Here is a 16057-nt window from a genome sequence, read left to right on the forward strand (position 1 = left end):
TCCTAATGTCTGGGGAGAGGGAGACTTTTCTTCCTCCCCACTACTCTCTGTTTGTGTGGAGTGATCCATAGTTTCAGGCTTCACTACACCTATGTCAGTCTGAGTATAGGCTGAGACCATTACAGCCTTGCCAACCTTTTCAGGGGGGCACTCAGTTTGTGGTTGAGCTGTGACTGTCACAGCCCTGCCAGTCTCTACAGGGAAGTCTGTCTGTGCCTGGGCTGTGGCTACCACTGCCCTTCCAACCTTTTGAGGGAGGAAATCTATTTGGACAGGGGTTGTGATTGGCACAACCCCACTACCCTTTTTTGAAAGGCCTACCATTTTAGAATGGGTGTCTTGTTCAACTCCAGCCCAAGCTGAGAGTTCTAAGTCATTCCACAGTAAGCAGTCTACAGGCAAGGTTGGGGACACTGCCACCCTTTTAGGGCCAGTGACACCTCCCCAGCTGAGACATACCTCTGCCATGGGATGACTGTTCTGTTTGCCATCAATGTTAGTTACCTGGTAGGAGAAACCAGGCAAAAGCTGCTCAGAGGGAACTAGCCAATGGGCCACCATAGTGATGCTAGCTCCAGTGTCTCTGTAGGCCTCAGCTTTTGTACCGTTGATGTAGGGCTCCTGTCTGTACCTACCCAAAGTGTTGGGACAGGCAGTGAAGTTGGCAAACCCCATGCCACCTTCACAGACAAGAGTAGTTGCTGTAGGGGAATTGGCTAAGCCAGGGTCCCCCTGTGTTCCCCAAGTAAACCCACCCAGATTTCTGGGGGCACTCCCACCACCTGGGGGATTACTGCTGACAGTAATAGGTGGTGTGACAGGAGTAATTGGAGGAACAGTTTTGTTTTTAGCCCTTGGGCAACCGCTGTCAGTTTTCCAATGCCCAGGAGTTTTACACTCATGGCAGTAGGGCTTTTTAGCTGTGGTAGAGGAGGGAGCTTGGGACCCACCACCCTGTGTGGAGTTTTGGGGCCCTGAGGAAGATTTCTCTTTTGCTTTATCCCCACCCTTCTCTTGAGGCTTGGTGGTATCTTTCTTTTGGTCACCACCCTGGTTTTTAGGCCTGATCCTGGTCCTGACCCATTTATCTGCCCTCTTTCCCAATTCTTGGGGAGAGGTCAAATCTGAGTCTACCAGGTGTTGATGGAGAAGCTGGTTTTGACAATTACTTAAAATCTGCTCTCTCATCATCAAATTGTACAATCCTGTATAATCAGACACCTTACTTCCCAGCAACCAACCCTCCAAAGCCTTAGTTGCACATACCACATATTTAGACCAGTCCTGAGTCTGTGTCTTCTGGGTGTCTCTGAACATTAACCTGTACTGTTCAGTGGTTAAGCCTAACCCATCAACTAGGACACTCTTCAGGACTCTGTAATTTCTGACATCCTCTTCTCTAACAGTGAGGAGTCTGTCTCTGCCTCTTCCTTCAAAGGAGAGCCAGAGGATTGCTGCCCACTGGTCTTCAGGAACCTGCTGCACTTTGCAGGCTCTCTCAAGAGCAGTCATCCATTTGTGGATGTCATCCCCACTTTTGTAGGGGGGCACAACCTTAGACAGGTTCCTATTATCAAAGACCCTATCTTTGTCCTTAGGGACAATGCTGCCACCAGTGGGTATAGACCCACTCTCTTTATGCTGCCTAGCCTTGCTCAGTTTCTCTTCCATCAGGGCTACTTCTAGCTCCTGCTTCCTGATCCTCAGCTGGGCTTCTTGCATTCTGGCCTCATGTTCCCTCCTCTGAGGGGTGGTCATCCTTTTCCTGGAGTGACCTTGAGAGCCTCTAGAGCCATGGGAAGCATTGGATTCACCTGAGCGATTCCTTTGCCTCCCAAGCCCGGGGTTAAGTCCACTGGGGAGATCCAATGGGGTAAACCCACTATCAGTCCCCAATAGCCTTAGTTTAGCTGGGCCAAGTATAACACTTGGCACTGGGCTAGTTCTCCCTTCATCCCCACTCGCATCTGTATCCCCCTCACTTTCCTCCTCTGTAGTATGGTGCTCATCTAAGGGATGGCTATTGGAAAGGGGTACCTCAGTGGCATCTTCAGAAGGGGGGCCTCCTGTTCCTGTCCCTAAGGGGGCTAACTGGGAAGCTTTCTTGAGCTCTCTTTGATTTTCATCATTTTGCAAGAGTTCTCTGAGCTCAGCAGAGGTAGGGTTCTTGGGCTGTTTAAGGCCTCTAAGAGTTGCCAAATGCCTGAGCTCATTCTGATTAAGGGTAGCAAAGATGGATGGTGCCCTCTGGGGGTCACTCTCAACAGAGATGGGTACAGTGGACCCCTCTGCCCCAGCCATTGCTCTTAAGTGTGGGTGGATGTGTTGCAATCTACCTACACTTGGGTTTACCTACTAAACCTATCTAGTAGTTGTAGTCAGGGTGTGCTACTCCCTTTGCTCTACAACAAAGTTCAGTAGAACTTAAGTATATCTAATCTTGTTTTATATGTACCTACAGGTACCTATGTGATCTTTCAATTGGTAACCAAGAGATTACAATGGTAAAACACAGCAAGCTCAAATCCAACCGCTGCTCACCAATGTGAGAAGTTGGCCTGGTATATGATGTTCACTAGTTAAAGTGACCACCTTGTACCATTCCAAGCAACCCTTATGGTGTGGTTGTAAGTCAACCTTTTCGGACTAGCTGCCCTAGTGGTAGCGTAGGCTAAGCAGTCTTTGAGGCTAAACTCGTGAAACGTGTTAAGCAAGCTGTTTTACCAAATGCAACCCCCTTTTATACCATTGAAAGGACTACACAGATATATATTCAAAATATATATGTATTTATTTCTCAAAGTAACCCCTAGTCTCTTTGTGAGCACAGGAGCACAAATCGTCAAACAAGATTACAGTAGAATACACAGAAGTTGCACTTTATATGGATAGGCCCTGGTGGCCGCTCAAACAATATACTAAAATAGTGGTATAAGTACCACGAACAGAAAAGGGAAAAGGCCTAGGGCCTCTAGAATCGCTGGGCCTACAAGGAGCTAACTTCAGTTAGTGACCAGGAGGTCCACGGGTTGCGTGTGCAGAGCAAATAGTCACACGCGAGCTCCCATAGGTTTTCAATGGGTGCGTAAAAAGTACAAAGTTACTGCAAAGAGGATCTTCCGGATGGACTAGGAACTTAAGATTGGAAACACAGACACTAGAGATGATTCTCTACACTTGGGCACCGGAGTGCCAGCTTTACCTCACCAACAGGAAGCGGGTGCATAGGCGTCGAAGTGCGTTGGGTTTCTTCTATCTGTTCAATGGAGCCTGTGAACAAAGATGCTGCAGGCGACCGGTCCGGAAGAGATGCAGTGGATCCAAGAGTGGATCGGAGATGTTGAAGACCTGTAAGCAGAGGGGACAGTGTTCACAGTCACTAGCCAGTGACCAGCGTGGCACCAGGTGGGTACCAGGCGATGTCGGGTGCAAACAGGAAGAAAGGTGTAGCTTGTCTCTGCAGCCACGTGGTCCCTGAAGGTCGACGATGTCCAGGAGTCGGTTCACGAGCTGTCCCACGCAGGCTCTCGCTGTCGGCGGTGTCGGCGACTTGATCGAAGCAAACAAGCCTTGGCAAAAGCAATTGTTGTGGAAAACGAAATAAGCTGATGGTTCTGACCAGCAAGGTCAGAGGGATTGCTCCTTTGGAGGGGAGCAAGGGCCAGTTTGGAGCAACCAGACCAGTGGTGTATTTCTTGAAGTTCGTCGCCAAGATGGCCACTAGCCAGCGGGCTAGCAACCGGTTAGGCGCGTCGAGTGGCAAAATGCAGAAGGGCCCCACGCAGATCGTGGAGATGCTGGAGGGCTCACCTTTGGTGCAGATGCTGCTCGGGTGTTGGGCTTCTCAGATCCCAAAGCACAACTTGGAGGGAGCCTCGGTTGTTGCGCTTGCAGCTTGTCGTGGTCTTTTCAAGATGGCTGGCTCCACGTGTCTCGGTGCCTCCACGGGTCTCCTCTTCTCAGGGACTGTGGATCGGGCGGTGAGAGGTCTGGAGGTCCAGGTCTTGTCAGTCTCTGGGCTCGGGCTCCGGCGGGAGGCGGCGGCAAAGCAGACGTTGATTCGTTGGATGGTGCTTGCGTTAGCAAGGTGGTCACTCCCTAACCACAGGGGAGATTGGCTTCAGTCCTCTGTGCGGCAGAGCGTCGAAGTTCCCGTCTTCTTCTTAGTTTCAAGTTGATTCCAGGATGTCTGAAGTCTTAGGACACAGCTCCTACCTTTAAGCGGATTCTAGGGGCCGGACTACCTGCTAGGTCCCTCCCTAAGGGTGGGACCAGGAAGGGGGGTGGTTACACCCCCAATCCTTTGTCCAGTTCGCCCCAGGCCAGGGACTGGTGTGCCCCAGGACCGGTTTGAACTGGCATATGCACCGAGGCTCCTTGTGAGCCTCAGGCATGTCTGGTTTCTTTCAAGCCCTACCTGACCAATACACAAAATCCTGTCTGGGGTGGTGCACGCACCTCCCCTGGCAGGAAACCCTTTGTCCACACCTCCCAAGCTGGAAGGACTCCCAGCAGCAGGAGGGCAGACTTGTCGGTGGTGGCAGCGTCCATTTTGTGGAGCTGAGGCTATGTCTGATTTTACCCGGGTTTCAGGTGCTGTACATGTTGTGTCCCTCTAGAAGGGTGGAATGCTAACCCCGTCGCCAGAATTGGCGAGGGGTTAGTATTCCAATTCGTATGACACCTTACTCGACATGTTTTGGTAAAGCCAAACCAAAGATAGCATTTAACCGCGAGGTTCATAATGCACTTAAGAGTATATGGTATGACGATATCTGGAAACAGTAGAAGGAAGTTGTTCCGACCACTGCAGACAGGCTCAGCTCATGCCAGAGCACCATCTCACATGGAACCAAGCACTCTGCCTTCAGGATTGTTAAGGCCTGCCATAGGAGTGACTTGTAGGTTACCAGGTGTCCCATTTAAGGTTAGGTATAGGTATACTACACCTAAGTAAGAGGTGGTTACACCAACTTACCCCAGCTGAGTGATCAGCCAGTTGTGTCAAATTTGTTAGGCCAAGCCTGGGGTGGCATAATACATGCTTCAGCCCCTGGCAGGCCTTAGATACACCAATGCCCTGGGTACCTAGTGTACACTGGTACAGGGGCTGACAGGGTGATCCAACCAATTGGGTATGTACCTAGGGTACATGGAGTCCATTTTAAAGAGAGAGCAGATGGGCTGAGGTCCTGAATGGCAGGATCTCAGGCCAACTAAGTCGAAAAACCAGCTAGACACTAGGCAAAAATTTGGGGGTAACCATAGTCAGATATCCACCTTCCTACACTCTCTCTCTCTCTCTCTCTCTCTCTCTCTCATTCATATATATATATATATATTATCTACTGGCGGTCGCCAGTAGATAGTTATAGTTACAACCCAGTTTCCATAGGAAATCTCAAAATTCTATTTTGAATAACTTTGGCGCCGGTTGACGAATCCTCGCGAAATTTTCAAAACTAATGGGGCGCTCCGTTCAGCTCCTACCCTGAAAGTCTCGGGGTGATTTGTCAAGCGGGGGCCGAGAAAAAAGGGGGGTCCCAAAACGCATTTTCCCCATGCATTTTTCCATTGGACCTTTAGACACAGCTACAGCCAGAACGGCTGAATAGAATTACTTAAAATTTGGCAAAGAGGTAGTCCTCAGGTCAGGCATGTGCCTTTTGCATATATGGTGTAAATCTGTTCAGTAGTTCCTGAGAAAATCAAAAGTAAAATCATATACATATCTGGGCGGAGCCTAACCACACATCTCATTGTGAGATCTGATTGGCTGTCAGCACTTCATCCAAGAAGTGTTGGCAGCCATCTTGGGACCAATATACATGATAGCACCTCATTAAAAAGCATTGCAGTTAATAGAAGGTTTTAAGACTTTAGTTACATTATAAATCATTTGTTGATGGTACCATACTCATTTTAGGAATTGTAGTATGTTCTAAGGTGATTTTACCATGTGAAAAAGCCTTCTGCTGGTATATCGTGAATCATGTTTGAGAGAAAACTATTTTCACATGCTTTTCCCACAGAGGTTTGGAAGGTGATCTATAAGCTAAACTGAGAGCATATTTTCTGTAAATTCACATTATCTTTCTCAGTCATGTGAGAATGAAGTCTGACATTCTCAGTAAAACATGTACATCCAACAAGGGCAGAGACTGTCAGTTGATTCCTTTGTGTTCTACTGCAGCTTCCCAGAGTGTTCCAAAGAACAACTAGAGCGCTAACAGTCTTACTTATGACAAAGGTATGGCACACCTGAAGCCATCTTGATTGGAATAAAGTGGTAACATTTAAAACATTTAATTTAAAAAGGAACAAAATGAGAGGGTTCATTTTGCCATAGAATGTATGATTAGTGCTGCAGAAAGAAAAGTTAGGGCACATTTTGAGTGACTTCTCAAATCCTCTTCTATTTCATTAAAGAATTCTGACATGCAGACTGAAACATGCACTTTCAATACCAGCAGCAGACTTCCCTGGTGAGCAGCAGCTTTACTACAGTGATCTAATGAGCAACTAGAGTGCTAACATTCTGAATTTATGGCAAATGTGTGACACATCTGAATGCCTTCTTCATTGAATCAAAGTAAAAAAACTGACAGTATGCCTACTGAGGAGACTGCAGTAAATGAGGAAATTAGGAAACTTCATAACAAGTCTCCCAAGATGGCCACCAGAGACAAAAGAGCCCAAATGTAGCACAAATATCACCGAGATGTAGCCCAAGTATAGCTCAATGACAGAAATCCCAGAGTGTTTTAAAGAACAACTAGAGCGCTAACAGTCTTACTTATGACAAAGGTATGGCACACCTGCAGCCATCTTGATTGGAATAAAGTAGTAACATTTAAAACATTTAATTTGCAAAGGAACAAAATGAGGGGGTTCATTTTGCCATAGAAATTATGACTAGTCCTGCAGAAAGAAAACTTAGGGCACATTTTGACTTCTCAAATCCTCTTCTATTTCATTAAAAAGTTCTGACATGCAGACTGAAACATGCACTTTGAATACCCGCAGCAGACTTCCCTGGTGAGCAGTAGCTTTACTACAGTGATCTAATGAGGAACTAGAGTGCTACCATTCAGAATTTATGGCAAATGTGTCACATCTGAATGCCTTCTTGATGGAACCAAAGTAAACAAGCATTGAAAATGCAATAGGTCTCGCCCTCGTTTAAGTTAAAGCAATTCTGTTTGTAATTAGGTGGCTTTTTAGCTTTGCTTTATTAGTGTTTTTCAAAATTTCATGTAAAAAACATGCATATCTGTATATGTATGCATGCATTTATATTTGTATTTATAATGATATGCAGATTATATATATGTTTATATATGTATGTATATACATATATATATACACATACATATATATAAATGCATATATGTGCATATGTGTGCGTGTAGAGAGAGGTAGAGAGGTAGAGGTAGAGAGGTAGAAGTAGAGAGGTAGAGGTAGAGAGGTAGAGGTAGAGAGGTAGAGGTAGAGAGTAGTAGAGAGAGAGGTAGAGAAAGGTAGAGAGGTAGAGAGTAGAGGATGAGTAATAGAGAGTAGAGAGAGTAGTAGAGAGTAGTAGAGAGAGTAGCAGAGAGTGAGTAGGAGAGAGTAGTAGTGAGTAGTAGAGAGTGAGTAGTAGAGAGTAGTAGCGAGTGAGAAGTAGAGAGTAGTAGAGGGAGTAGTAGAGTGAGTAGTAGAGGGGGTAGTAGAGAGTGAGTAGTAGAGAGTGAGTAGTAGAGAGTGAGTAGTGGAGAATGAGTAGTAGAGAGTGAGTAGTAGAGAGTAGTAGAGAGTGAGTAGTAGAGAGTGAGTAGTAGAGAGTGAGTAGTAGAGAGAGAGTAGTAGAGAGAGTGAGTAGTAGAGAGAGAGAGTAGTAGAGAGTAGTACCGAGTGAGTAGTAGAGAGTGATTAGTAGAGAGTAGTGGAGAAGTAGAGAGTGAGTAGTAGAGAGTGAGTAGTAGAGTGAGTAGTAGGGAGTAGTAGAGAGTGAGTAGTAGAGTGATTAGTAGAGTGATTAGTAGAGTGATTAGTAGAGTGAGTAGTAGAGTGAGTAGTAGAGTGAGTAGTAGAGAGCGTGTAGTAGAGAGTGTGTAGTAGCTAGAGAGTAGTGGAGGGTGAGTAGTAGAGAGTGAGTAGTAGAGTAGTAGAGAGTGAGTAGTAGAGAGTGAGTAGTAGAGAGTGAGTAGTAGAGAGTGAGTAGTAGAGAGTGAGTAGTAGAGAGTGAGTAGTAGAGAGTGAGTAGTAGAGTGAGTAGTAGAGAGAGAGAGTAGTAGAGAGTGAGTGGTAGAGAGTAGTAGAGAGAGAGAGTAGTAGAGAGTGAGTGGTAGAGAGTAGTAGAGTGAGTAGTAGAGAGAGTAGTAGAGAGAGTAGTTGAGAGTGAGTAGTTGAGAGTAGTAGAGAGTGAGTAGTAGAGAGGGAGTAGTAGAGAGGGAGTAGTGGAGAGAGAGAGTAGTAGAGACTGAGTAGTAGAGAGTGAGTGGTAGAGAGTAGTAGAGAGTAGTAGAGAGTGAGGAGTAGTAGAGTAGTAGAGAGTAGTAGAAAGTGACTAGTAGAGAGTGAGTAGTAGAAAGTAGTAGCGAGTGAGTAGTAGAAAGTAGTAGCGAGTGAGTAGTAGAGAGTGAGTAGTTTAATTTAAAAGGAACACAATGAGCAGGTTCATTTTGCCATAGAAATTATGATTAGTGAGGAAAAAAGAAAAATTAGGGCACATTTTGAGTGACTTCTCAAATCCTCTTCTATTTCATTAAAAAATTCTGACATGCAGACTGAAACATGCACTTTCAATACCAGCAGCAGACTTCCCTGGTGAGCAGTAGCTTTACTACAGTGATCTAATGAGCAGCTAGAGTGCTACCATTCAGAATGTATGGAAAATGTGGGACACATCTGAATGCCTTCTTGATGGAATCAAAGTAAACAAGCATTGAAAATGCACTAGGTCTCGCCCTCGTTTAAGTTAAAGCAATTCTGTTTGTAATTAGGTGGCTTTTTAGCTTTGCTTGTATTAGAGTTTTTCAAACTTTCCTGTACATACCATGCATATGTATGCATATATGTATATGTTTGCATGAATTTATATTTATATAGATATGCAGATTATATTTATATGTTTATATATTCACTGAAAAAACCATAGGTTTCACACACGTTATAGTTACGAATTAGCATTTAAAAAACCTTGCAAATTCACTTAAAAAACCATAGGTTTCACACATGTTATAGTTAGCTGGACATTTCACTCGTAAAAAACCAATGAAATTCCCCCGTTATAGTTAGTGCAGGCAACTATAACTCACGCGACCGCAATCCTCTGCTGATGACGTCAGATATTACATCACTGTATTGAGACACTTATTTACCCATGTCTTCTTCCATTCATCTTTATCTATACATATATTACAAATATTTATTTTTCATAAAGACACATATGTCATCAGTGATGTAATATCTGACGTCATCAGCAGAGGATTGCGGTCGCGTGAGTTATAGTTGCCTGCACTAACTATAACGGGGGAATTTCATTGTTTTTTTACGAGTGAAATGTCCAGCTAACTATAACATGTGTGAAACCTATGGTTTTTTAAGTGAATTTATATATATATATACATATATAAACACACAGATATATATATACACACACACAATGAAAATAATAAAGCTTAAAGCTTATTTATAGGAAAACGTAATTTATTATTGCTATACAAAGCAAACTTGAACTACATAAACTGTAGAAATTATAAAGTTAGTTACAACTTTGTAGTTATAACCTAGTTATTATTTATGTCCCACCATAAAATTACTATAACTTGTGCACCTCGCTAGACTACATTAACTATAACTCGCCCCTATACCATGCAAAATGTTCAGAAGAATTCCCAAAAAGAATCCTTTCCACACCATAATCCATATTCCAGCCGAATTTCATGGTAAGACATTGACCCATTTTTCAGCTACGTCTGAATAAAAAGTTTTAAAAAGATCAATTGAAAATGCTTTGATGGAAAAGACAGTTTTGGGACCCCCTATTTTTTTTGCAGCCCCTTGATGATCACTGCAAAACTTTGCAATGTCCGCCAATGTAGAAAAATTGTTTTGCTGGCAAATAATGGCCAAATGAATTAACTTACCTCACCAGAGCTGTAATATCACATTCATTGGGCACATACCCATAGGAACCTTTGACCGGTTCCTATGGGTATATGCCCAATGGTGTGATATTACGGCTGTGGCAAGGGGAGTTAATTAATTTGGACATTATTTGCCAGCAAAACACTTTTAGTTACAATCCGCATTGTAAGAGAGTAACGCATAAGATTCGCCATTTTCTGCAGCTAATATTGAAAAGTGCCTGTATTTTCTTTATGCCTATGAAAGGCTTGATGGTTCACTTGTCATCTGAGACTACATCGGACATTTACATATGTGAAATGCGGGTACTGACATTTGCATTTCATCATGTTTATTTACATCTACGTTTGCCGGAAGTAATAGGTATATGTCATGATGGCAGTAGTCCTCTCTCACTGACTCTGAAACCATCCTCCAATGGGAGTACAGTATCTGCACCTAAGAATCGTTGTTTGTTTTGCTGTGCCACAACAAGTACTGATGAAGGCCAAATGCTGAAACGCGTTTACTTACGGCAATAAATTGATTGAAGTATCCCCACGAGTGCTCCGTGTCGTCCCTTGGATTAAGCATGATGTGCATATATATATCTATATGGATTTTGTAAATGACTCCCAACTTTCGAGCTCTGGCAAAAATAATACCACAGGCAAGGAGAGCCACTATGACTAGTGTCTTGCCCCATGGTACAGGTGGTAGGACCTAGAGACATGGAAAACACAAGGCTGCTGGTAATGGAGTGAGTGCATTGTAGGCTGCCTGATAGGAGGAAGTTGGCTGACACAGGGTGTTTGGGGTTAGTTCTGGCTGTATGACAGGCCCCTCAGCCAATCTCCACAGTCTTTTGACAGTGTGCTTGGAAATTAGGCATACCATAAGAAAACAAAAAGAAATTAAGTGCATAAAAAAAAAATATTGGGAAAAACACAGTTAAAGCTAAGTTATGGTTGTGTCTGAAATGTGAGGAATTCGCCAGTTATGGTTACTAATGCACACACCATAACATTACTTGTGCCATCCTCAAAACACCAATTTGGTAGTGGTACAGAAACAAAGAAAAGAGCTCTCAAGAGAATAACATGGTGGGTTGCACACATTATTGCTTGTGATGCATGGATTGGTAACCATACCTGGAAAATTTCGGTGGTTTTCTGCGCTTGAACCCGAACCATAACTGACATATTAACTGTGGATTTGTTTCAGTGAATATCAGTATTTTTGTTATGATGCTCTTAATTTCCCACCCCTGCACTTTCAATTGTGAAGGCATTTTTTTGATGTGCATATAACTTGTGATTCCGGTGGATCGATCTATACAAAAGGTGGCAGGAAAAATGTTTGGACACCTAAAGTTTGGCATGCCAAATTTCTTGTGCATCCATGTAGGTGGAAAACAATTATTGTGGAAAATAGGACTTTTGCCAGAAGAAAGAAATACTGAAACGGTTCCGGCTGCAGCAGGTAGTTGCAGCCCATAATAAGTTTGGGTGAAGGGCCTGGCCAAAAGCCTAGTTCTGTGGCAAACCTTCAGCTTTGTGCAGCATGGGAAGGCTGTTAGCAGAACTCCCACTCCTTGATATTAATTTCCAAACTGGGTAATTAGATCCAGCCTTACTCGCAATGTTTTGATTATTCATCGAGCCTTTAGAATTGTTACTCTATGTATAATACCCGTATGTGTTTACATCTCATTTTGCCTTCAGCTTTTAGTGAACATTGACCAAAAGCACTTATCAGAAGCACGTAGCGGAGTCCTGTCAATCCTTCATCTTATCATGACTTCTGTAGCCTTCCTGTGGAGTATCCTTTACCAGACTGATGCTTCTGAATTAGCTGCTGCTGCAGCGGCTACTGCTACAACCGTACATCTTGGATCCTCAAAGGTGAGTGACCCAAAAGTTGACCTTTTTTCAATTTCACACATGTTGTGTAAATATTGCTAGAAAATTTTAAAATGATCACTGCACTTTTATGCTAAAAATAATCCAGTACTCTAGACTCAAAAGAAATAAATTCACTAATACATTGAGTACCTTAATTGCACATATATAGGATACATAGCTCTAGATGGTGGCGGGACCAGAAACCCTTATGCACCCAGCAGCAACACATTACTCCACAATAACACCATGCTACCTGGACTACCAGATTGCATGACTTTTCCAACCTGTATTCCACAAACAGATCCATTGCAGGGTGGAGATTTTCCAGTCATATTGCACAAAGGCAGGTGGATTTGTAGGAGTGAAATTGTACAAATAAAATCCACAGCTGCAACCACCATGTGCATGAAACCCATGAAGTCAAATTCAACACAAATTGTTTTTGACCTATTTTATGTTACAATAGTACTTGTAAAAAGGCTGTAAGTATGGTTGAATGAATTTATAGAAGCTCAAAAATAAACCTTGTGTATAAGAGGAGAGAAGGACACTGCTTGTGATTCACCATCCCTTTCATGCACATAAAACCACTTGCTCTATCTGTCCCAAGTCACTCTGGTCCATTCTCTAGGTGGAAACAAGTTCCTATCTCTCTTTCGGAATAATGGGTACTGAGCTAGATATGGTGACCTCTGTCTTGCCCATCACGTACCCATGCCTTCTTTCACTTGGGCCATTTAAATGTCCTAATTGCCCTAACACTTTTTAATATTACTAAGATACTAACACAGGTATTACCACTATCATCAGTCCTTCCTGTATCCAATCTTGAGAGTAAGTGATTTTATATCTCCCATTTCTAAAAGTCCCACATCGCTCTCCATTGTACAGTGTCTCTTCCGGCTGCGTGACCTGACCTTTATGAGAGGGATAGATGCATCTACAGAACATGACTCTCAATCTTCCTTTCTGTGGCTTGATATGCATTCACAGCTAACCTGATGATTTCTCTGGGGGGGGGCGTGGCCAAGCCGGCCAAGATGGTGGATGTGCTTTCCTAGTGCTCTGCTCGGCAGCCAGCGTAATTGGCAATCATCTATGCCGTAATCACCCCAAACTCTGCTGAAACCAGCATCGGAGCCACCGCAGATCCCCTACGATCACTTTATAGTCCGGATCGCGGGGCGAGATACGGCACCCGTGGTGGAAGAGGCACAAACAGTCACCTCGCAACGAGGCCAACATGGCGGAGCTCACCCGGCACTAACGGCTCTCCACGACAATAGAGGATTTGTGAGGCCAGGCCGGAGGATCCTCAGCCATTACTGCCACACCAGGAACAGAATCACCTTCGATGTCCCTGAGGCTCCTCAAAGTGCTGGTGAGAGCGTAGCTTGCAGGCAGCGAGACCCTGGGGAGCGGCTGTAACCTCTAGCAGACCGGGCATGGAAAAACCGCTACGTAGTGGGCTGGGCCTGGGGGATCCATTGCCTGCCCCCGTTGTGCAGTGTGGTCCGGCGTTGCTTCTCCCTGTGCCCCATCGCAATGACACACCGCTGCCTCCCACCCCCCCCAGCACGGCGCTGGGACCCGAGGCACACGGCTGGAGGTCGGGATGGACTGAGAGTCTCACGGTTGCGGTAGGCCTCATCGACCACCTACGATACCCCGCTCAGGCCTAGCCCATCGTCTGTACCACACCACAACTGGCAGTAACCTGCAATCAGAGCGTACCGTTCTGGGCTGGGTAGAGTACGCCCGAACACCGCCTTCTGCCTCCATCAGCTTCCCCCGCTGCACCGGCATGTCATAACGTCGCAAGATAGGCCGAGGAGAGGGTGAAACTCCTGACCTCTTCAAGACCAGCCATCCGATACACCGTTAGCAAGGCTCTCTGCGGGGGTATGGGCTGGATCACTTGCCAGGGTTGGGAAAGCATCGCCAAGGGGTTTGCTGACTCCTCCCCCCCCCCCCCCCCCCCCCTCCACAGGCCCTTAAGCCTTTGAAGACATGGCGCTCGATCGTACGGTGCATGGTGGACCAGTGAAGGCGGTAACCATGCTCATCTAACGCTCCCCATACCCCATTGCATCGAGGTGTGGCCTCCCCCTGCAGGGCGCCAGGACTCGAGGCGCGCGACGGGAAGTCAAAAGGAGCTGGGTCTGTCCTGATTGCAGAAAGCTGCTTTGACCCACTGGGAAGGCCCCATCTGCAGACTTAGTGGCTTTACCCATCTATATTGTCAGGGGTACACAGCAATATACCTCTCCTCTTCTTAGGGGAATCCAGTGCAGCTGAAGTTCTTGTGCCGCCAAAGGCACAAATCTGCCCAAATTGCTCCGGAGGGTGGCAAATACCAAGAAGTAGATACCCAATGTCAGCGATATCGCCTGCGACAGCTGAACCCCAACAAACTGGGCAGGACGTCAACAAGCCCTGACAAGGATCCTGTAGGAGTCTGCCACCACGTAACCATACATCGCCTGCGCCCAGCTCAATGTTCATCCTGATAACGGCAAGATAATACAAAGGTGACATGGGACGTCAACGCGTAACAGGAGCAGTGCAGGCACCAGTGGACACGAGGCCGACTTCCCCGGACCCCAAAGCAACCCAGCCAGAAGGGGAACCCTCCCACACAGTGTCCATGTCCGATAAATTGGACAAAGTCTTGGCGGCAATTGAGCACTCAAGAGTGACTATGGAAAACAGATTTGGAGAATTTGCCACAGACCTTAACCTGCTCCGAGATGACCACAGGAAGCTGGCAGACAAAGTTAAGCAAGGGGAAAAGATGCTTCAAAGCATAGAACCACAAGTGCAGTCACAACATGATGCCCTGAAAGACCTGCAATCTAGGGTAAAGATCCTAGAAAACAAAGCTGATGACTTGGAAGGGTGATCCCGCCGTAGCAATATTCGCATCCTGAATCTACCGGAGGGGGCGGAAGGGTCTGACCCTATTAGTTACATCGAAGCCTGGATCAAAACGTTCACCCAGGCGAAAGACTTGATGCTCTTCTTCTCTGTAGAGAGAGCGCACCAAGTCCCAGCCCGCAAGCCCCCCCACCCCAGGATCGTCGCCCCGGCCGTTCCTATTGAAACTGCTCCCTTATCAAGACAGAGACACTCTTCTCCGGGCAGCTAGACAAAATGGACCGCTGCGAGTGGAAGACAAGCAAGGCATGTTATTCCCAGACTACTCCTGTGCGGTCCAGCAACAAAAGGCCACGTTCCTAGCAGTTAAACTTGCCTCACGCCAAAAGAACATACAGTATGCACTCTTATTTCCTGCCAGTCTCAAAATCATGCATGACTGAACTGCACACAAGTGCATGGGTGAAACAAAGGCTAGCAAACTTTGGTGACAGCGGCAACACACGCAGTCATCGATCCTCTGGACATCAACGGCGGCAGCACAGAAGAGTCACCCTCACACAGCTGAGCCCATGATTTGATCTCACCGCAAAAAACTCTCCCGACCTTGAGCAAATCACAGCGGAGCGCAGGAAAACACTGCAAGCGGCCGCAGTGGTGGGATCGACAAGGGAATGTTCAGATGGAGAAAAGGGCCCACATCTCTTCACCTCAGAGGAGGAAGACAGCGATGCGAACACTTCCCAAGATGGCTCAGTCACACCTCCGATAGTGACTCCTCAAAGGGCGAACACGTTGATAGGATAATCACTCTGCTGTGAGGCGACCACAGGATGATGTATCCTATGTGATCTAAATATCCAGTTAGAGCACATAGACATGGATAAGGGGGACTCCGTGGTAAGGTATCCTGAACATTATTGGACTGTATATCGGACTGTAGTACAACGCGTGGGAGATGGTGGGGGCAAATCTCCACAAGGCATCCCTAGTCTACCGTCTAATAGCGGGCAGCCGTAGCGTTCGCGGTTGGCAAAGACGTACAGTCACCCCCCTCAAATAACAAACTAAAGACAGTACACGATGTGTAATTTGGACGTATTTCCCAGAGCGATAGGTCCCATAAGTTGGGAATGTTTCCCATGGTTAAGTTCTACTTTCCTCAA

At 45.7% G+C, this 16057-nt stretch overlaps 1 protein-coding gene across 3 annotated transcripts in view; it reads left to right on the forward strand.

Moving 5' to 3' along the window:
• The window catches only part of DOP1A (DOP1 leucine zipper like protein A), a 1047530-nt gene that overhangs the window by 630884 nt on the left and 400589 nt on the right, over positions 1 to 16057 (forward strand). For all 3 annotated transcript variants that reach the window (XR_014963003.1, XM_085611023.1, XM_085611022.1), the window contains one exon: positions 11835 to 12014. Coding sequence is in view for 2 of the 3 variants with exons in the window: in XM_085611023.1 (XP_085467149.1) it covers positions 11835 to 12014 (180 nt within the window). In the remaining variant the exon portion in view is untranslated. The remainder of the gene's footprint in view (positions 1 to 11834; positions 12015 to 16057) is intronic.

This window comes from Triturus cristatus, chromosome 6 (genome assembly GCF_964204655.1).
Source record: "Triturus cristatus chromosome 6, aTriCri1.1, whole genome shotgun sequence".
NCBI classification, from domain to species: domain Eukaryota; kingdom Metazoa; phylum Chordata; class Amphibia; order Caudata; family Salamandridae; genus Triturus; species Triturus cristatus.